The sequence below is a fragment of the Heptranchias perlo genome, chromosome 7 (assembly GCF_035084215.1).
Source record: "Heptranchias perlo isolate sHepPer1 chromosome 7, sHepPer1.hap1, whole genome shotgun sequence".
Lineage (NCBI taxonomy): Eukaryota > Metazoa > Chordata > Chondrichthyes > Hexanchiformes > Hexanchidae > Heptranchias > Heptranchias perlo.
In genome coordinates, this window is record NC_090331.1 from 96,283,656 (window position 1) to 96,304,919 (window position 21,264).

The 21,264-nt window shown below is 45.5% G+C and overlaps 1 protein-coding gene across 1 annotated transcript in view; it reads left to right on the forward strand.

Annotated features, from left to right (window-relative positions):
* Positions 1-21,264, forward strand: part of zgc:112416 (uncharacterized protein LOC550509 homolog) — a 166,280-nt gene that overhangs the window by 72,202 nt on the left and 72,814 nt on the right. Inside the window, exon 3 of the mRNA XM_067988137.1 lies at positions 19,670-19,743. Coding sequence (XP_067844238.1) covers positions 19,670-19,743 — 74 coding nt within the window. The remainder of the gene's footprint in view (positions 1-19,669; positions 19,744-21,264) is intronic.

The window sequence follows — 21,264 nt, forward strand, 5'->3', positions numbered from 1 at the left end:
GTCCGAAACCCGGAGCTCGAGCTCCACCAGCTGACGACACTTCCTGCACATGTGGTTGTCCAGGATACGGGAAGCGTCCTGGAGTTCCCACATGGCACAGGCCGTGCATTCCACCGGTGTGAGCTGCCCTGCCCTGCCTCGATTTATTAGATTATTAACTAAACTTAACATAAATAAACTTAAAGACTTTTTAAAAAAACTGGTGAAGCCTGTGGGAGGAGATAAACCAGAGAAAGAATTATTGCAGATAGAAATCTCTAATGTGAAAAACTTCAAGCTCACACAAGTCACCAGGGAGGACACTTTGCTCTCTGAAGAAATAACAAGGGCGGGTGAAAACAGGTAAGTTATTTTAATGGGTGATTTAAATCAGCCCAGCACCAATGGGGAAAATCCAAATGGATTTTGAGTCAAAGTTTGGTAAATATAATGTATGACTAATTCATGACTTATTGTGTAAAGGAAGCCTCAAGAGACAGTGCTCATTTCATAGAATCATAGAATGATACGGCACAGGAGGAGACCATTCGGCCCATCGTGCCTGTGCCGGCTCTTTGAAAGAGCTATCCAATTAGTCCCACTCCCTCTGCTCTTTCCCCATAGCCCTGCACATTTTTCCTTTTCAAGTATTTATCCAATTCCCTTTTGAAAGTTATTATTGAATCTGCTTCCACCGCCCTTTCAGGCAGCGCATTCCAGATCATCACAACTCACTGCGTAAAAAAATGTTTTCTTCATGTTGCCTCTGGCTCTTTTGCCAATTATCTTAAATCTGTGTCCTCGGTTACTGACCCTTCTGCCACGGGAAACAGTTTCTCTTTATTTACTCCATCAAAACCCTTCATGATTTTGAACACCTGCATTAAATCTCCCCTTAACCTTCTCTGTTCTCAGGAGAACAATCCCAGCTTCTCTGGTGCCTCCATGTAACTGAGGTCTTTCATCCATGGAACCATTCCAGTAAATCTCCTCTGCACCCTCTCCAAGGCCTTGACATCCTTCCTAAAGTGTGGTGCCCAGAACTGAACACAATACTCCAGCTGAGGTCTCTATTTATAAAGCCAAGGATCCCGTATGCTTTTTTAAAGGCCTTATCAACTTGTCCTGCCACCTTCAAAGACATGTGTACATAAACCCCCAGGTCTCTCTGTTCCTGCACCCCCTTTAAAATTGTACCATTTAGTTTATATTGCCTCTCCTCATTCTTCCTACCAAAATGTATCACTTCACACTTCTCTATTAATTTCATCTGCTATGTGTCTGCCCATTTCACCAGTCTGTCTGTGTCCTCCAGAAGTCTGTTACTATCCTCCACATTGTTTACTACATTTCAGAGTTTTGTGTCATCTGCAAACTTTGAAATTATCCCCTCTATACCCAAGTCCAGGTCATTAATATATATCAAAAAGAGCAGTGGTCCTAATACTGACCCCTGGGGAACACCACTGTATACTTCCCTCCAGTCTCCACTACTATTAAATCTGTGTCCTCTGGTTACTGACCCGTCTGTCAGTGGAAACATTTTCTCCGAATTTACTTTATCAAAACCCTTCATGATATTGAACACTTCTATCAGATCTCCCCTTAACCCTCTCTGCTCTAAGTTCACCACTACTCTCTGCTTTCTGTCCCCTAGTAACAGAGGGTTGATGAGGGTAGTGCGATTGATGTTGTGTATCTGGACTTTCAGACGGTGTTTGATAAAGTGCCACATAACAGACTTGTTGGGAAAATTATGGCATTAAAGGGACTGGCAGCGTGGATACAAAATTGGGGAAGGCATAGGCCTAAATTTTTACTCCGAGCCAGGAGGACGGCGGGGGGAGTGGGGGTGGGGCGATTCCTGACAGGAATGCCGGAAATATGGGGTTCCGACCTGATTGACAGGCTGGCCTCAGTCGGACGGGAGAAGAGGAAGGATATAGATGTGAGAAGTTAAGTCTTAGATGGTGGGGGTGGGGGGGGGTGGGGGTCGGTCATGGGGGAGCTGGTTGGGGTCGGTGGTAAATGGGGAGGGAGTGGGGCCAGGGTTGGGAGTCATTGGGAGTCATCGGGAGTCGGGGTCACCGGGGGTCAGGATCGAAAGTCGTCGGGGGAATCGGGGTCGGAAGTTATCGGGGGTTGGGGTCAGGGGTCAGGGGTCATCGGGGGTCGGGGACAGGAGTCATCAGGAGGTCGTAGATAGTGGGGTTGGAGATCGTTGGGGGGGTTGGAGATCGTTGGGGGGGTTGGAGATCGTTGGGGGGGTTCGGAGATAGTGAGGGGGGTTCGGAGATCGTGGGGGGGGTTCGGAGATCGTGGGGGGTTTCGGAGATCGTGGAGGGGGGTTCGGAGATCGTGGTGGGGGTTCAGAGATCGTGGTGGGGGTTCGGAGATCGTGGGGGGGGTCAGAGATCGTGGGGGGGGTCGCAGAGCAAGAGGGAGGTCGTAGTTCGTTGGGGGGTCGTAGATCGTGGGGGGTCAGAGATCGTGGGGGGGGTCGGAGAGCATGGGGGAGGTCGGAGATCGTGGTGGGGGGTGCGGTTGGAGATCGTAGGGGTTGGAGATGTCACTGCAGATAGGTTGTTGGGCCTGGGGGAAGCACTCCTGCTCCTCCGGGCCCACAACCAACGCAACTGATGTTTCGGGCCTTCTCGCCTCGTCTCACGTGGTGTGAAGGTGAAGGCGGGGGAATCCTGCCCCCCCCCCCGCGCTTTAAAACAAAAAATCTGTAAAAATGGAGACCCGCAGCTTCCTTGAAAGTTTTTAGTGACTGACCCGCCTCCTAAGAGCGGGTTGGTCGGCCACCTCTCCTCCCGCCTCCGTTAAAACCAGAAATGAGTGCATTGGAGGCGGGATGGGGAGGATTTTTTTTATTCGTTCATGGGATGTGGGCGTCGCTGGCGAGGCCGGCATTTATTGCCCATCCCTAATTGCCCTCGAGAAGGTGGTGGTGAGCCGCCTTCTTGAACCGCTGCAGTCCGTGTGGTGAAGGTTCTCCCACAGTGCTGTTAGGAAGGGAGTTCCAGGATTTTGACCCAGCGACGATGAAGGAACGGCGATATATTTCCAAGTCGGGATGGTGTGTGACTTGGAGGGGAACGTGCAGGTGGTGTTGGTCCCATGTGCCTGCTGCTCTTGTCCTTCTAGGTGGTAGAGGTCGCGGGTTTGGGAGGTGCTGTCGAAGAAGCCTTGGCGAGTTGCTGCAGTGCATCCTGTGGATGGTACACACTGCAGCCACGGTGCACCGGTGGTGAAGGGAGTGAATATTTAGGGTGGTGGATGGGGTGCCAATCAAGCGGGCTGCTTTGTCCTGGATGGTGTTGAGCTTCTTGAGTGTTTTTGGAGCTGCACACATCCAGGCAAGTGGAGAGTATTCCATCACACTCCTGACTTGAGCCTTGTAGATGGTGGAAAGGCTTTGGGGAGTCAGGAGGTGAGTCACTCACCGCAGAATACCCAGCCTCTGACCTGCTCTTGTAGCCACAGTATTTATGTGGCTGGTCCAGTTAAGTTTCTGGTCAATGGTGACCCCCAGGATGTTGATGGTGGGGGATTCGGCGATGGTAATGCCGTTGAATGTCAAGGGGAGGTGGTTAGACCCTTTCTTGTTGGAGATGGTCATTGTCTGGCAGTTGTCTGGTGCGAATGTTACTTGCCACTTATGAGCCCAAGCCTGGTCTTGCTGCATGCGGGCTCGGACTGCTTCATTATCTGAGGGGTTGCGAATGGAACTGAACACTGTGCAGTCATCAGCGAACATCCCCATTTCTGACCTTATGATGGTGGGAAGGTCATTGATGAAGCAGCTGAAGATGGTTGGGCCTAGGACACTGCCCTGAGGAACTCCTGCAGCAATGTCCTGGGGCTGAGATGATTGGCCTCCAACAACCATTACCATCTTCCTTTGTGCTAGGTATGACTCCAGCCACTGGAGAGTTTTCCCCCTGATTCCCATTGACTTCAATTTTACTAGGGCTCCTTGGTGCCACACTCGATCAAATGCTGCCTTGATGTCAAGGGCAGTCACTCTCACCTCACCTCTGGAATTCAGCTCATTTGTCCATGTTTGGACCAAGGCTGTAATGAGGTCTGGAGCCGAGTGGTCCTGGCGGAACCCAAACTGAGCATCGGTGAGCAGGTTATTGGTGAGTAAGTGCCGCTTGATAGCACTGTCGACGACACCTTCCATCACTTTGCTGATGATTGAGAGTAGACTGATGGGGCGGTAATTGGCCAGATTGGATTTGTCCTGCTTTTTTGTGGACAGGACATACCTGGGCAATTTTCCACATTGTCGGGTAGATGCCAGTGTTGTAGCTGTACTGGAACAGCTTGGCTAGAGGCGCAGCTAGTTCTGGAGCACATGTCTTCAGCACTACAGCCAGGATGTTGTCGGGGCCCATAGCCTTTGCTATATCCAGTGCACTCAGCCGTTTCTTGATATCACGTGGAGTGAATCGAATTGGCTGAAGACTGGCTTCTGTGATGGTGGGGATATCGGGAGGAGGCCGAGATGGATCATCCACTCGGCACTTCTGGCTGAAAATGGTTGCAAACGCTTCAGCCTTGTCTTTTGCACTCACGTGCTGGACTCCGCCATCATTGAGAATGGGGATGTTTACAGAGCCTTCTCCTCCCGTTAGTTGTTTAATTGTCCACCACCATTCACGACTGGATGTGGCAGCGCTGCAGAGCTTTGATCTGATCCGTTGGTTGTGGAATCGCTTAGCTCTGTCTATAGCATGGTGCTTCCGCTGTTTAGCATGCATGTAGTCCTGAGTTGTAGCTTCACCAGGTTGGCACCTCATTTTTAAGTACGCTTGGTGCTGCTCCTGGCATGCTCTTCTACACTCCTCATGAACCAGGGTTGATCCCCTGGCTTGTTGGTAATGGCAGAGTGAGGAATATGCCGGGCCATGAGGTTACAGATTGTGCTGGAATACAATTCTGCTGCTGCTGATGGCCCACAGCGCCTCATGGTTGCCCAGTTTTTAGCTGCTCGATCTGTTCTGAATCTATCCCATTTAGCACGGTGGTAGTGCCACACAACACGTTGGATGGTGTCCTCAGTGCGAAGACGGGACTTCGTCTCCACGAGGACTGTGCGGTGGTCACTCCTACCAATACTGTCATGGACAGGTGCATTTGCGACAGGTAGATTGGTGAGGACGAGGCCAAGTAAGTTTTTCCCTCGTGTTGGTTCGCTCACCACCTGCCGCAGGCCCAGTCTGACAGCTATGTCCTTCAGGACTCGGCCAGCTCGGTCAGTAGTGGTGCTCCCGAGCCACTCTTGGTGATGGACATTGAAGTCCCCCACCCAGAGTACATTCTGTGCCCTTGCTACCCTCAGTGCTTCCTCCAAGTGGTGCTCAACATGGAGGAGGACTGATTCATCAGCTGAGGGGGGTGCGGTAGGTGGTAATCAGCAGGAGGTTTCCTTGCCCATGTTTGATCTGATGCCATTAGATTTCATGGGGTCCGGAGTCAATTTTGAGGACTCCCAGGGCCACTCCCTCCTGACTGTATATCACTGTACCGCCACCTCTGGTGGGTCTGCCCTGCCGGTGGGACAGGACATACCCAGGGATGGTGATGGATTTTAGATTTTAAAAATTTTTACTGCCTCCCCAACCCCCAACCCATCCTTTTTTTCTGAGTACAAAAGCAAGGAAGTTGTGCTAAACCTTTATAAATCACTGGTTAGGCCCCAGCTGAAGTATTGTGTCCAATTCTGGGCACCACAATTTAGGAAGGATGTGAAGACCTTCGACAGGGTGCAGAGGAGATTTACTAGAATGGTTCTAGGGATGCGGGTCTTCAGTTATGTGGAGAGACTGGAGAAGCCGGGATTGTTCTCCTTGGAACAGAGAAGGTTAAGAGGAGATTTGATTGAGGTGTTCAAAATCGTGAACGGTTTTGATAGAGTAAATGAGGAGAAACTGTTTCCAGTGGCAGATGGTAACCAGAGGACACAGATTAAGATAATTGGCAAAAGAGCCGGAGGCGAGATGAGGAAACATATTTTTACACAGCGAGTTGTTATGATCTGGAATGCGCTGCCTGAAAGGGCGGTGGAAGCAGATTCAATAGTAACTTTCAAAAGGGAATTGGATAAATACTTGAAAGAGAAAAATGTGCAGGGCTATGGGGAAAGAGCAGGGGAATGAGACTAATTGGATTGCTCTTTCAAAGAGCCGGCACAGGCATGAAGGGCCAAATGGCCTCCTGTGCTGTACCTACTATGACGCTATGATAGTCAATTTTGTATCCACGCTGCCACTGTCCCTTTAATCCCATGGGTTTCAATTTTGCTAACAAGTCTATGATGTGGTACTTCATCAAACACCTTTTGAAAGTCCATATATACAACATCAATCGCACTACCCTCATCAACCCTTCCCTGGTGTTTGTAAATGACACAGACAACATACAGGAAATGGAAGTCGCAACACCGCTGGGAGACAGTGAGCACAGAATGATCAAGTTTAACATGATCTGGGACCCAATTAGACCAAAGACCAAGGTTTAAAAGGGCCTAAATTCAAAGAGATGAAGGAAGAACTGAAACAAATGAATTGGAGGAAGATGTTTGGCAGCACCTCAGTAGAAGAAAAATGCTGGGCATGCAGGATAAGTTCATACCCAAGATCAGCAACTCCGACTAAACAAATAGAGATAAAAATTGCCCCTACAATCCGGCAGGAGCAAGGAAATGGGGCTCACTGGGACGAATATAGGGTGATACAGAAACAAATTAAAAGGGAAATCAGAAAGGCAAAGAGAGACTTAGAGAAAAGAATAAAACAACAGAGAACTCTTCCAGTACTACAGAGCAAGAGGACTGTCAGAGAAGAGGTGAGAATATTAAAAGATGCAATTGGGCTTCAAACTGAAGGTGAGCCCAAGGCAGTAAATATTACGGATGATTACTTGCTCTAAGTATTCAGAGGGAAAGACATGAGCAACATACCCTCCTCAAAAAAAGAATGCCAAGGCAAAATTCAATACTTCAGTATAAATGAGATGGAAGTCCTAGAGAAGCTGAAAGGGCTTAACACAAATAAATCCCCACGGTTCGCTGGTATTTATCCCAGAGAGTAGAGAGGCTAGGGAGGAGATTTGTGAGACATTGACTCATTATGAGGGAGTCAATGAACACTGGGGAGATTTGGAAAACTGCTAATGTAACACCCTTATTTAAAAAGGGTAGTAGGCAGAAGGCTGGAAATTATAGACCAGTTAGCCTCACATCTGTGGTGGGTAAAATTTTGGAGTCTATTATTAAGGAGACAGTAGCGGAACATAATTTAATAGGACAAAGTCAGCATGGCTTTATGAAGGGGAAGTCATGTCTGACAAATTTGCTTGAGTTCTTTGAGGACATAACGTACAGGGTGGATAAAGGGGAACCAGTGGACGTAGTGTATTTAGACTTCCAGAAGGCATTCGACAAGGTGCCACATAAAAGATTATTGCTCAAGATAAAGAATCACTGGATTGGGGGTAATATTCTGGCATGGGTGGAGGATTGGTTATCTGACAGGAAGCAGAGAGTTGGGATAAATGGTTCATTCTCGGACTGGCAACCAGTAGCCAGTGGTGTTCCACAGGAGTCAGTGCTGGGTCCCCAACTCTTTACAATCTATATTAACGATTTGGAGGAGGGGACCGAGTGTAACATATCAAAGTTTGCAGATGATACAAAGATGGGAGGGAAAGTAGAGAGTGAGGAGGACATAAAAAATCTACTAGGGGATATAGACAGGCTGGGTGAGTGGGCGGAGATTTGGCAGATGCAATACAATATTGGAAAATGTGAGGTTATGCACTTTGGCAGGAAAAATCAGAGAGCAAGTTATTATCTTAATGGCGAGAAACTGGAAAGTACTGCAGTACAAAGGGATCTGGGGGTCCTAGTGCAAGAAAATCAAAAAGTTAGTATGCAGGTGCAGCAGGTGATCAAGAAGGCCAACGGAATGTTGGCTTTTATTGCTAGGGGGATAGAATATAAAAACAGGGAGGTATTGCTGCAGTTATATAAGGTATTGGTGAGACCGCACCTGGAACACTGCATACAGTTTTGGTCTCCATACTTAAGAAAAGACATACTTGCTCTCGAGGCAGTACAAAGAAGATTCACTCGGCTAATCCCGGGGATGAGGGGGCGGACGTATGAGGAGAGGTTGAGGAGATTGGGACTCTACTCATTGGAGTTCAGAAGAATGAGAGGCGATCTTATTGAAACATATAAGATTGTGAAGGGGCTTGATCGGGTGGATGCGGTAAGGATGTTCCCAAGGATGGGTGAAACTAGAACTAGGGGGCATAATCTTAGAATAAGGGGCTGCTCTTTCAAAACTGAGATGAGGAGAAACTTCTTCACTCAGAGGGTAGTAGGTCTGTGGAATTTGCTGCCCCAGGAAGCTGTGGAAGCTACATCATTAGATAAATTTAAAACAGAAATAGACAGTTTCCTAGAAGGAAAGGGAATTAGGGGTTACGGGGAGCGGGCAGGAAATTGGACATGTGGGTGGTGGAGAGGGCCCAGGGGCTGAGTGGCCGGGTCCTGCTCCTACTTCTTGTGTTCTTTAGATTTGAGGTTAGGATCAGATCAGCCATGATCTTATTGAATGGCGGAGCAGGCTCGAGGGGCCGATTGGCCTACTCCTGCTCCTATTTCTTATGTTCTTATGTACCAGTGGGGAAAATGCTGGAGTCTATAATTAAGGATAGGGTGACTGAACACCTTGAGAATTTTTAGTTAATCAGAGAGAGCCAGCATCGATTTGTGAAAGGTAGGTCGTGCCTGACAAACCTGATTGAATTTTTTGAAGAGGTGACTAAAGTAGTGGACAGGGGAATGTCAATGGATGTTATTTATATGGACTTCCAGAAGGCATTTGATAAGGTCCCACATAAGTGACTGTTAGCTAAGATAGAAGCCCATGGAATCGAGGGAAAAGTACGGACTTGGTTAGGAAGTTGGCTGAGCGAAAGGCGACAGAGAGTAGGGATAATGGGAAGGTACTCACATTGGCAGGATGTGACTAGTGGAGTCCCGCAGGGATCTGTCTTTGGGCCTCAATTATTCACAATATTTATTAACGACTTCGATGAAGGCATAGAAAGTCTCATATCTAAGTTTGCCGATGACACAAAGATTGGTGACATTGTAAGCAGTGTAGATGAAAACATAAAATTACAAAGTGATATTGATAGATTAGGTGAATGGGCAAAACTGTAGCAAATGGAATTCAATGTAGACAAATGTGAGGTCATCCACTTTGGATCAAAAAAGGATAGAACAGGGTACTTTCTAAATGGTAAAAAGTTAAAAACAGTGGATGTCCAAAGGGACTTAGGGGTTCAGGTACATAGATCATCCAAGTGTCATGAACAGGTGCAGAAAATAATCAAGAAGGCTAATGGAATGCTGGCCTTTATATCTAGAGGACTAGAGTACAAGGGGGCAGAAGTTATGCTGCAGCTATACAAAACCCTGGTTAGACCGCACCTGGAGTACTGTGAGCAGTTCTGGGCACCGCACCTTCGGAAGGACATATTGGCCTTGGAGGGAGTGCAGCGTAGGTTTACTAGAATGATACCCGGACTTCAAGGGTTAAGTTACGAGGAGAGATTACACAAATTGGGGTTGTATTCTTTCGAGTTTCGAAGGTTAAGGGGTGATCTGATTGAAGTTTATAAGATATTAAGGGGAACGGATAGGGTGGATAGAGGGAAACTATTTCCGCTGGTTGGGGATTCTAGGAGTAGGGGGCACAGTCTAAAAATTAGAGCCAGACCTTTCAGGAGCGAGATTAGAAAACATTTCTACACACAAAGGGTTGTAGAAGTTTGGAACTCTCTTCCGCAAACGGCAATTGATACTAGCTCAATTGCTAAATTTAAATTTGAGATAGATAGCTTTTTGACAACCAAAGGTATTAAGGGATATGGGCCAAAGGCAGGTTTATGGAGTTAGATCACAGATCAGCCATGATCTTATCAAATGGCGGAGCAGGCACGAGGGGCTGAATGGCCTACTCCTGTTCCTATGTTCCTATGTACCAGTAGATTAGAAACAAGCCAACGTGACACTCATATTCAAAAAGGGTGACCAAACAGACACAGCAACTATAGACCTAGTATCTTTCTTCAGTTCTGTGTAAAATATTGGAATCAATTATAGGAGTAACTTTGAGGATCATCTGTACAACAACAACCATAATAACAGCAGTCAACATGGCTTAAGAAGGGGAAGTTCCTGCCTGACCAATCTCCTTGATTTCTTTGAGGAAGGAGGCTGTAGTAAACCCTATTTGGTCTTAGACATCCAAAAGGTATTTAATCATGTTCCACACAGAAGGTTACTAATTAAGCTTAAAGCTGTGGGGATTGAGGACCAAACTTGGGGTGAGGATAAGGAACTGGTTGCAGGGTAGAAAACAGCAGGTTTTTAAAGTAATCTTGCGGGGAGTGGGGGAGGACAGAGTCAAGGCTAAGTCTTGGGACCAGTATTTCTAATTTACATCAGTGACTTGGATTCTGAAATTCAATGCAACTTGGTTAAAGTTGGAGATGAGACGCAACCGGGAGGGGCAGTGGAATCAAATGAGGTAGCTCATAACCACAGAATGAGTTCAACGTAATATGTGAGTGGGCCAAACAATAGCAGGTGGAACTTTAATGCAGGCAAGTGTAAAGTATTGCATCTAGGAAAGAAAAATAGACAACATACATACTTCATGAACGGTGCTGAGATAATAAAGGATGGAGTTGAAAGAGACCTTGGAGTCTTCGTAGACTCAACGCTCACATATTGAACCAATGTAAGGAATCTTACAACACCAGGTTATAGTCCAACAAATTTATTTTAAAATCACAAGCTTTCGGAGATTATCTCCTTCGGAGATTATCTCCTCCGGAGATTATCTCCTCCGAAAGCTTGTGATTTTAAAATAAATTTGTTGGACTATAACCTGGTGTTGTAAGATTCCTTACATTTGTCCACCCCAGTCCATCACCGGCATCTCCACATATTGAACCAATGCAGAGCAGCACTAACAAAACCAATAGAACGTTCAAAACAGTAGACCACAAGTCAAAGGAAGTCATGATTAAACTGTACAGAGCTCTTGTCAGACTGCACCTTCATGATTGTGTCCAGTTCTGGTCACCAAGTTCTGGGGGAGATTCAAGCACTGGAGGCTGATCCCCAGTGTTGGGGGTCTCAGGTATGAGGAAAGCTTGCAGAGACTTGGACTTTTCAGCCTTGAAAGGCATCGGAGTGATGATTTTATAGAGCATAAGAGATGGTAGATAATATGGAAAGGGTTAATTAAGAATGCTACTTTAAATTAAACAGTGGGAGCAGGACAAGGGGAGACGGGTTTAAACGAGTAAAGGACCCTCTTCACGCAGAGAGTGATCAACACTTGAAATAGACTCCCAGATAGAGTGGTGGAGATGAATATTGCGGAATCGTTCAAAAAACTATTAGATTCAGCAATGGGGGGAGTGTCGGGTTGTTCAGAATGGATGAATTAAAATGGGTTGAATAACCTTCATCAGTAAGTATCCTGTAAACTCGGATCTGAAGGATGTGGTCAAGAGGCTGCAGTATCCTCCAAAATAAGGAAGGAGCAGTTAACTTGCAGGCTCAGGGGGAGCAGGCAGCTCCCACGGTGTGGAACATGTCCGTGTGTGGAAGGGCATGTACCTGGGCTGGTGCTCACAGTGAGACTGAGTGTGATGTGGATGTTCAGGTGATGGATGGTCTTCTTGCTGTGGCTGCAGACTGTTGCTTTAACCTACTTCTTTCGAGACATGAGAGGACAGCTTAAGTACAAAGGCACTGTAATCAGTTGCATTCCCCTCTATTATATTGAAGAAGTACAGTGCTGTACACTGCTGGTTATTATGACAATGCACAAGTAACATTTAATTTACCTCAGTAAAGACAGGATGAATGTGGTACCCACTGACAGCTCGGAGACTCACTCCTAACTTGTGGAGTACTGATTCCTTCCACAGGTTCTGCTCAGTAATGTTTGAGGATTTGATCCACCTCCTGTGCCTCACCTCACTGTACTATTGTTTGCCAATTTTGCCAATGAACAGAGGATTAATCGATGTTAATTGAAGGTTATGTGATCCATGTTCATTTGTGAATGCATTATCCTTCTATTCCCATAATGGCATGTGTAGTGCCATTATTATGACCCTGCTATTTCTATTCACTGTTATATCTTTCCCTCAACTCCCTGTTTGAATGTACTGGGTTTACAGTTTAATTACAACAGCAATCTGTTGCTGGGACTGCTGTAATACAGAGGCACCTACACTGCACCACATTAACACAAGCACTTACTTTTGTTACCTGTCTCAAATTCTGGTACCTCTTCACAGTACTTGCACCGGTGTGACCCCTCATACTGAATAGCTCCTCTTGTTTATCAGAAACTGCATCCATTACACTGCCAGACCTGTGTGCTATTGATGAAAGCACCTCATTTCCTTAGTGCAGAGCCCGATTAGAGACTTTTCCAAGCTGAAAAGCAATTTAGTGACTTGTTAGCTACTTCAGAAACGTGAAATGCAAGAGCTTTGCCAGCGTGCTCTGATTGTCCAGCTTCTGCCTAAAGGTTTTATGCTTCACACCAGCAGCACAAGGAAACTGGGGGCACTTGCCATGTCAGTGTTAGTGTGCTAGAAGGCTGAAATAGTGCTTACCTACCTTAAGGAATAGGAAAATATGGGCCATTATCTTTCAACATCCAGGCAATGTGTATTAACTCACCTTTAAGTGCTTCGCCTCCTCCCTCTCTATTGTCATTGTGTACTGTGTGACTAATCACCAGCTCCTTTCACTACTCCATCCACTCCTCTATGTCCACAACCTTGGCACCTACTCACTGCCCTATTTAATTTATCTTTGTCACAAGGCTCCCCATTGAATTTCCTGCTACTAGAATTTCATTTCTGTCCCCACGTGTTCTTGGCCTTATATTGGCCTTGGAGGGAGTGCAGCGTAGGTTTACTAGAATGATACCCGGACTTCAAGGGTTAAGCTATGAGGAGAGATTACACAAATTCGGGTTGTATTCTCTGGAGTTAAGGGGTGATCTGATCGAAGTTTATAAGATATTAAGGGGAACAGATAGGGTGGATAGAGAGAAACTATTTCCGCTGGTTGGGGATTCTAGGAGTAGGGGGCACAGTCTAAAAATTAGAGCCAGACCTTTCAGGAGTGAGATTAGAAAACATTTCTACACACAAAGGGTGGTAGAAGTTTGGAACTCTCTTCTGCAAACGGCAATTGATACTAGCTCAAGTTTCTCCTGAGTTCCTTATTGGATTTGTCCTCTAGTTCTGGTCTCCCCAACAAGTGAAAACATTTTCTCTACGTCTACCCTATCAAACCCTTTCATTATAATAAAGACCCAGTCTGTCTGGTCTTTCCTGATAAGTATAACCTCTCAGTTCTGGTATCATCCTTGAGAATCTTTTTTGCACCTTCTCCAATCCCTCTATATCCTTTTTATAATATGGAGGCCAGAATTGTCACAGTGCTCTAAGTGTGATCTAACCAAGGTTCTATACAAGTTTAACATAACCTCTCGGCTTTTCAATTCTATCCCTCTAGAAGTTAACCCCAGTGCTTGATTTGCCTTTTTATGGCCTTATTAACCTGCGTCACTACTTTTAGTGATTAGTGTATCTGTACCCCGAGATCCCTCTGCTCCTCCACCCCATTTAGACTTTTATTATCCAAGCAATACGTGGTCTCCTTATTCTTCCTACTAAAATGCACCACCTCACACTTATCTATATTGAAATTCATTTGCCAATTACACACCCATTCTGCAAGTTTATTAATGTTTCTTGTATTTTGACCCATTCTCCCTCAGTATTAACTACACCCCCAATTTGGTGTCATCCACAAATTTTGAAATTGTATTCCCAATTCCTGAGTCCAAATCGTTAATGTAAATTGTGAACAACAGTGGTCCCAGCACTGATCCTTGTGGAACACCACTTCCCACCATTTGCCAGTCTGAGTAACTACCCTTAACCCCTACTCTCTGTTTTCTGTTTTGTAGCCAGTTTGCTATCCATTCTGCTACCTGTCCCCTCACTCCACATGCTCTGACCTTAGTCATAAGTCTTCTATGCAGTACCTTATCGAAGGCCTTTTGAAAATCCAAATATATTACATCTACTATATTATCGTTGTCTACCCTTCCTGTTACTTCTTCAAAGAATTCTTTAAGGTTGGTCAAGTATGACTTTCCCTTTCTGAAATCCATGCTGACTATTCTTTATTGTATTTTCAATTTCTAGATGTTTTTAAATTACATCTTTGAGTAAAGGTTCCATTATCTTTCTTACAGTGAAATGGCAGAAATATTAAATAGTTACTTTGCCTCAGTATTTACCAGGGAGACTAACGAGGCAGGCATGAGATTAGAAGAGGAATAAAAATTCACCAACATTAAGCTAACTGGTCTGTCGTTCCCTGGACATGTTCTATCTCCCTTTTAAAATACAGGAATCACATTAGCTGTCCGCCAGTTCTCTGGTACAATTCCCTTTTCTAATGAATTTTTATATATATTTAATAGTTCCTCAGCTGTTTCTTCCCTAACTTCTTTTAATATGCGCGGATACAATCCATCCGCACCTCCTCTCTAAGTTTGATAAGTTTATCAATTATCTCTTCTCCCTTTCTATCTTAAATGTCTTTATACTTTTTTTGATCTCTTCTTCTAATGTCATGCCCACCTTGTTAGTCTCCCTGGTAAATACTGAGGCAAAGTAACTCTTTAATATTTCTGATGTGGAGATGCCGGTGATGGACTGGGGTTGACAATTGTAAACAATTTTACAACACCAAGTTATAGTCCAGCAATTTTATTTTAAATTCACAAGCTTTATTGGAAAATCTCCGAAAGCTTGTGAATTTAAAATAAAATTGCTGGACTATAACTTGGTGTTGTAAAATTGTTTACAATTTAATATTTCTGCCATTTCGCTGTCATTACCTGTGAGTTTATCTTGTGCATCCCTTCGTGGCCCTGTTAACAATTATTTTCTACTAATGTTCTATAACTGTATTTGTTCCCTGACTGTTTATGTTACCCTTGTTCTTGACCTTGGTCTGACCTTTACTCTCATCTCCTATTCCTTTTATCTTCAGACATGTTATTTTCACCAGATCCCTCACCCCCGCCCCCCCCCCCGTCTTATTAGTTTAAAGTCCTATCCACAGCCCTAATTTAGTATTAAAGTGTTTTTGTTCTGTTAAGAACATAAGAACATAAGAAATTGGAGCAAGAGTAGGCCATATGGCCCCTCGAGCCTGCTCCACCACTCAATCAGATCATGGATGATCTTCGGCCTCAACTCCACTTTCCCGCCCGATCCCCGTATCCCTTGATTCCCCTAGAGTCCAAAAATCTATCCATCTCAGCCTTGAATATACTCAATGACTGAGCATCCACAGCCCTCTGGGGGAGAGAATTCCAAAGATTCACAACCCTCCTCACCTCAGTCTTAAATGGCCGACCCCTTATCCTGAGACTGTGCCCCCTAGTTCTAGACTCTCCAGCCAGGGGAAACAACCTCTCAGCATCTACCCTGTCAAGCCCTCTAAGAATTTTATACGTTTCAATGAGATGACCTCACATTGGTCAATGAGGTGATGGAAATCTTTTTTTTAAGTTTGCCAGTAATATGATGACAGGTTCCTTTCTACATCTTCTTTAATTACAAAACTATTGCATGACTCTCCAGCTACCTGTCCAACATCAAATCTTGGATAAATCAAAATTTCCTTTAAATCAACATCGGCAAAACTGAAGCCGTCATTTTTGGTTTCCGTCAACTCCTTGGTGCCTCTTAACTCCATCAACCTCCCCGGTGCAGGGAAATGGGTACTTCCCAGTGATTCGTGGACCTGGACAATACTTCAGACAAAGAAAGACTCCTTTCCATGGTAATTTCAATAATCAAAGTGATTATTTAATATTTTAAAAAGTGCATGAAGCAACTCAATCACTACATGGATTATTCTACCCAATTCCTATAAGCAGGCATAATGCAAAGCAAGCAAGTTACACATACAACCTTTATATAGCATCAAGGTCTAGAAGTAAGGTGTTGATTGCTACATTGCTTGCTGCGCGGAGTGATGCACGGAGTGACGCGCGGAGTGACGCGCGGAATGATGCGTGGAGTGACGCATGGAGTAACGCGGTGAGGTTCTTTGTCTTCTCATCATTGTTGGAGGAGCTCTGACTGCAGTAGTTGTTCAACTGTTGCTCCTGCAACTGCTGACTGTTGAAGCTTCTACAATATCCTATCTTTATATGATTCTTAGCTGATAGGGTGTGATCCAGGTTATGAGAAGGCCCATTGTTGCATTAGTGTTGGTTGGACCACTCAAGAACCGTGTGGATCCACTGTATCTTCGTCTCCGTGTGAATCTAGGTGCATTTAATGAGCTTCTTTGTTTTGGGAACCAGGTTGTTGTTGAGTATCAAGGATGTCCTGATGTCAGTAGAACCTTCTCGAAGCTTCTCTACAGCTGTCATCTTATCAGTTGTTTGAACTTTAGATTTGCTGTGAGAACCAGACACCGGTTAAAACTCTCTCTCGAAGCTTCTCCAAGCTGCCGGAAAGTGACGAAAGGTTCTGTTGTTCGTTCAAGTTGTTCATGAAAATCGCAGCTTGTTGACGTTTCTGTACTTTGCTGCTCTTGCAGTTTTAATCTGATGTCCAAATGTCCAGTTTAAACTGACTGAACTTTGCTGTCTTTGCAGTTTTTAATTTATACTGTCCAAATGTTCAAATGTAATGTAAAGGGGCGAGTTAACCCTTGCTTTGATATGTACTGTCCAAGTGAATGTTCAAACCCTGAAAGGGACTAGTTAACCCTTTACTTTGAGTCATCCAGTAGGTCTTCAATTCACTGTATTAAAATGGGGTTTGAACCCCTTCCTTACTCAGGCTAAGTACGGTGGTGGAGAACCTTGGTGTGTTGCTTTATTCGAAGTTTACCTCACTCTATTCCTCTTCTATCTTTGAGCCATTGCCCACCCTCCATCCCATCTCCATCCCACTCATGATGAGATTCCAATCCATGACTTTATCACTTCAGACTCGATTGCTTTAATATTCTCCCAGCTGGCCTCCCTCCTTGCACCCTTGATAAATTGCAACTCATTCAGAGTGGTTCTTTTATTATTTGTTCTCAGGATGTGGGCGATGTATTAATTGTCCATCCCTAGTTGATCTGAATAAGTATTGGTGGGCCTGCTCCTTGAACCACTGCAGTCTTTGTGGTAATGGTGCTCCCACAATGATGTTATGTAGGAAATTCCAGAATATTGACCCAGAGACAAAGAAGGAACAATGGTATATGTCCAAGTCAGGATGGAGTGTGAATTAGAGGGCAACTTGGAGGTAGTGATGCTCCCATGATCTTGTTGCTATTGACCTTCTCTGTAGTAGAAGTTGTGGATCTGGGAGGAGGTGTTGAACTCACCTTAGTGAGCTGCTGCAGTGTATCCTGTAGATTGTTCATACTGCAGCCACAGTGTGCCAATGGCAGAGAGGGTGGATATTGACTACAGGGGCAGGGGGTTGATCAAGCAGAATACTCTGTTCTGGCAGTGTCGAGCTTCTTGAGTGTTGTTACAGCTGCGCCCTTCCAGGTGAGTGGTGAGGATTCCATCACAGCTCTGTAGATGGTGGAGAGGTTTTGAGGGGTCAGGAGGTGAACCACTTGTCACAGAGTACCCAGCCTCTGCCCTGCTCGTGTAGCAACGGTGTTGATATGGCTGGTCCAGTTCAGGTTCTATCCATGAATGCCACTGTTTATGTCATTACCTGCTCGAAGCCCTGCACTTTCATTGCCCCAGCTCTTGCTAGTTCCTGTGCCTCTCTGTATTAATTTCAAAATTAGTCTGACTAATTTGATTGAATTTTTTGAGGGGGTGACTAGGCGTGTGGATGAGGGTAACGCAGTGGATGTGGTATACATGGATTTCAGTAAGGCCTTCGATAAAGTCCCCCACAGGAGACTGGTCAAGAAGGTACGAGCCCTTGGAATCCAGGGTGCCTTGGCACTTTGGATACAAAACTGGCTTAGTGGCAGAAGGCAGAGGGTGATGGTCGAAGGTTGTTTTTGTGACTGGAAGCCTGTGGCCAGTGGGGTACCACAGGGATCGGTGCTGGGTCCCTTGCTGTTTGTGGTCTACATTAATGACTTGGATATGAATGTAAAAGGTATGATCAGTAAGTTCGCTGATGATACAAAAATTGGTAGGGTGGTAAATAGCGAGGAGGATAGCCTCAGTCTGCAGGACGATATAGATGGGTTGGTCAGATGGGCGGAACAGTGGCAAATGGAATTTAACCCGGAAAAGTGCGAGGTGATGCACTTTGGAGGGACTAACAAGGCAAGGGAATACACAATGAATGGGAGGACCCTAGGCAAGACAGAGGGTCAGAGGGATCTTGGTGTGCAAGTTCACAGATCCCTGAAGGCGGCGGAACAGGTAGATAAGGTGGTAAAGAAGGCATATGGGATACTTGCCTTTATTAGCCGAGGCATAGAATATAAGAGCAAGGAGGTTATGATGGAGCTGTATAAAACACTGGTTAGGCCACAGCTGGAGTACTGTGTGCAGTTCTGGTCGCCGCACTACAGGAAGGATGTGATCGCTTTGGAGAGGATGCAGAGGAGATTCACCAGGATGTTACCAGGGCTGGAGCGCTTCAGCTATGAAGAGAGACTGGGAAGATTGGGTTTGTTTTCCTTGGAGCAGAGGAGGCTGAGGGGGGACATGATTGAGGTGTACAAAATTATGAGGGGCACAGATAGGATGGATACTAAGGAGCTTTTTCCCTTCGTTGAGGGTTCTATAACAAGGGGACATAGATTCAAGGTAAAAGGCGGGAGGTTTAGAGGGGATTTGAGAAAGAACTTTTTCACCCAGAGGGTGGTTGGAGTCTGGAACTCACTGCCTGAAAGGGTTGTGGAGGCAGGAACCCTCACAACATTCAAGAAGCATTTGGATGAGCACTTGAAATGCCATAGCATACAAGGCTACGGACCAAATGCTGGAATATGGGATTAGAGTAGACAGGGCTGATGGCCGGCGCGGACACGATGGGCCGAAGGGCCTCTATCCGTGCTGTATAACTCTATGACTCTAAAATCCTTGGCCATATCTTCAAATGCTTCACACCACTTTGGGGAATTCCGAGGATCCTGCTCACACCTTTCACTCCTGTCACACTGGCCTATACTTATTCCCCATCCTCTACCCTCCACCATTGGTGACTGCTCTTTCAGCCACTGTGTACCTGCCCTCTGGAACTATTTCCCTTAGTCCTTATCTCCTCCCGTCCTGCTTTCAAAAGCCTTCTCAAAACGATTCTCTTCACCTGTTCTATCAGCTCCATCCCCTAATTCCATCTCTCTGCTCCTTCCTCCTGTTCATTTGCTTCTTCTCTGCACTCTAATGCATTCTGATACTTCCTTCCCACATGAAGGACATGATATAAACACAAGTCGTTGTACTTTGAATAAGAGGAGTTTTGAGAGAACTGTAACTACTGTAAAAAAACAATCTGTGTGTTTGAGAGTCTGACAGTGTTTTGTTTGCTTTCTACGCAGGGAGTTTTGATGGACAGGGAGACGCACTGCACAACGCACTGAGACGGAGAAAAGGCTTGCTACAAAAGCTGAGGGTAAGGGTCATGGAGAAAATCCCCAGAGCTTGTGGCGGGTACTGTCTGGTCCACGAACAGCTGCCTTTAGGGAGGGTATTGTCACGGAGAGGAAGAGCTGTCAAATCATTAAAAAGACTCTAAAGGATGTTACGAGTTTGCACACCCAGGCAGAGCTTCACACTACGGGAGTGCGTGTTGGGAATTCAGGCAGGAGTTGGCACACGAGGGGCCCTGCACAATTTTCAATGGATGGAGGTTCGTGCAATCAGCCTTGCACACGTTGCTGCTGTACGCTGCCACAGCTTGAAGCTCTACACCAGCCCTACAAACTTACAAAACCGAGCGTTATATTTTTGCTTACTCTGACACACCTCCAGAGCAAAGCAACTGTTCTGTTGCAGATGTTACTGAAGCAGCATCTGATTTTACAACACCAAGTTATAGTCCAATGATTTTATTTTGAATCCCACAAGCTTTCGGGGGCTTTCCCCTTCCTCAGGCGGTGTGGAAACCAGTTGTCACAGAGTACCCAGCCTCTGCCCTGCTCGTGTAGCAACGGTGTTGATATGGCTGGTCCAGTTCAGGTTCTATCCATGAATGCCACTGTTTATGTCATGACCTGCTCGAAGCCCTGCACTTTCATTGCCCCAGCTCTTGCTAGTTCCTGTGCCTCTCTGTATTAATTTCAAAATCCTTGCCCATATCTTCAAATGCTTCACACCACTTTGGGGAATTCCGAGGATCCTGCTCACACCTTTTACTCCTGTCACACCGCCTGAGGAAGGGGAAAGCCCCCGAAAGCTTGTGGGATTAAAAATAAAATCGTTGGACTATAACTTGGTGTTGTAAAATTGTTTACAACAGTCCATCACCGGCATCTCCACATCACAGCATCTGATAGGAAGAGAGAAAGTGACAAAGAATAGGACTTGGAAAATTATATTTTTAGTATCTATTTGTTTATGGGATTGTGGCTGTCATAGGAACATAGGAAGAGGAGGAGGCCATTCAGCCCCTCGAGCTTGTTCTGTCATTCAGTTAGATCATGGCTGATCTGTATCTTAATTCCATCTATCCGCCTTGGTTCCGTAACCCTTAAGCCCAGCAAAAATCTACGTAGGAACATTATTTAGTTAAATTGATTACTGCAGCAAATAGTCCAGCTTTAATATAGAAACATCTCCAGGTGATAGTCATAGCCTTATACACTCCCTGGGCCAGGGAATAGCCATTGGGTGTTCACAGTGGCAGAGCATACTTTTTCTGCAAGTAAGTTTTGATTGAATACCCCTCAAGACTGGACATGCCTCAAACAGAAATGGCTTAATCCCGTTGCGAGCTTTGTTCTGTCAACGATCCACTGAGTCAAGAGAGAAAAAGGGTTTTGTGTCAAGCAGGCTGGGGACATTCAGGGGCCATTGTGTCTACAGGACATGGGTTGCCTGGCCCAGATGCTTGTGAGAATTGACATGGAGTTAAAGAGGATCTAATGGCAGCAGTGTTTCTGTGGGAAGGGTTGATGGACAGCTCCCCATCCAG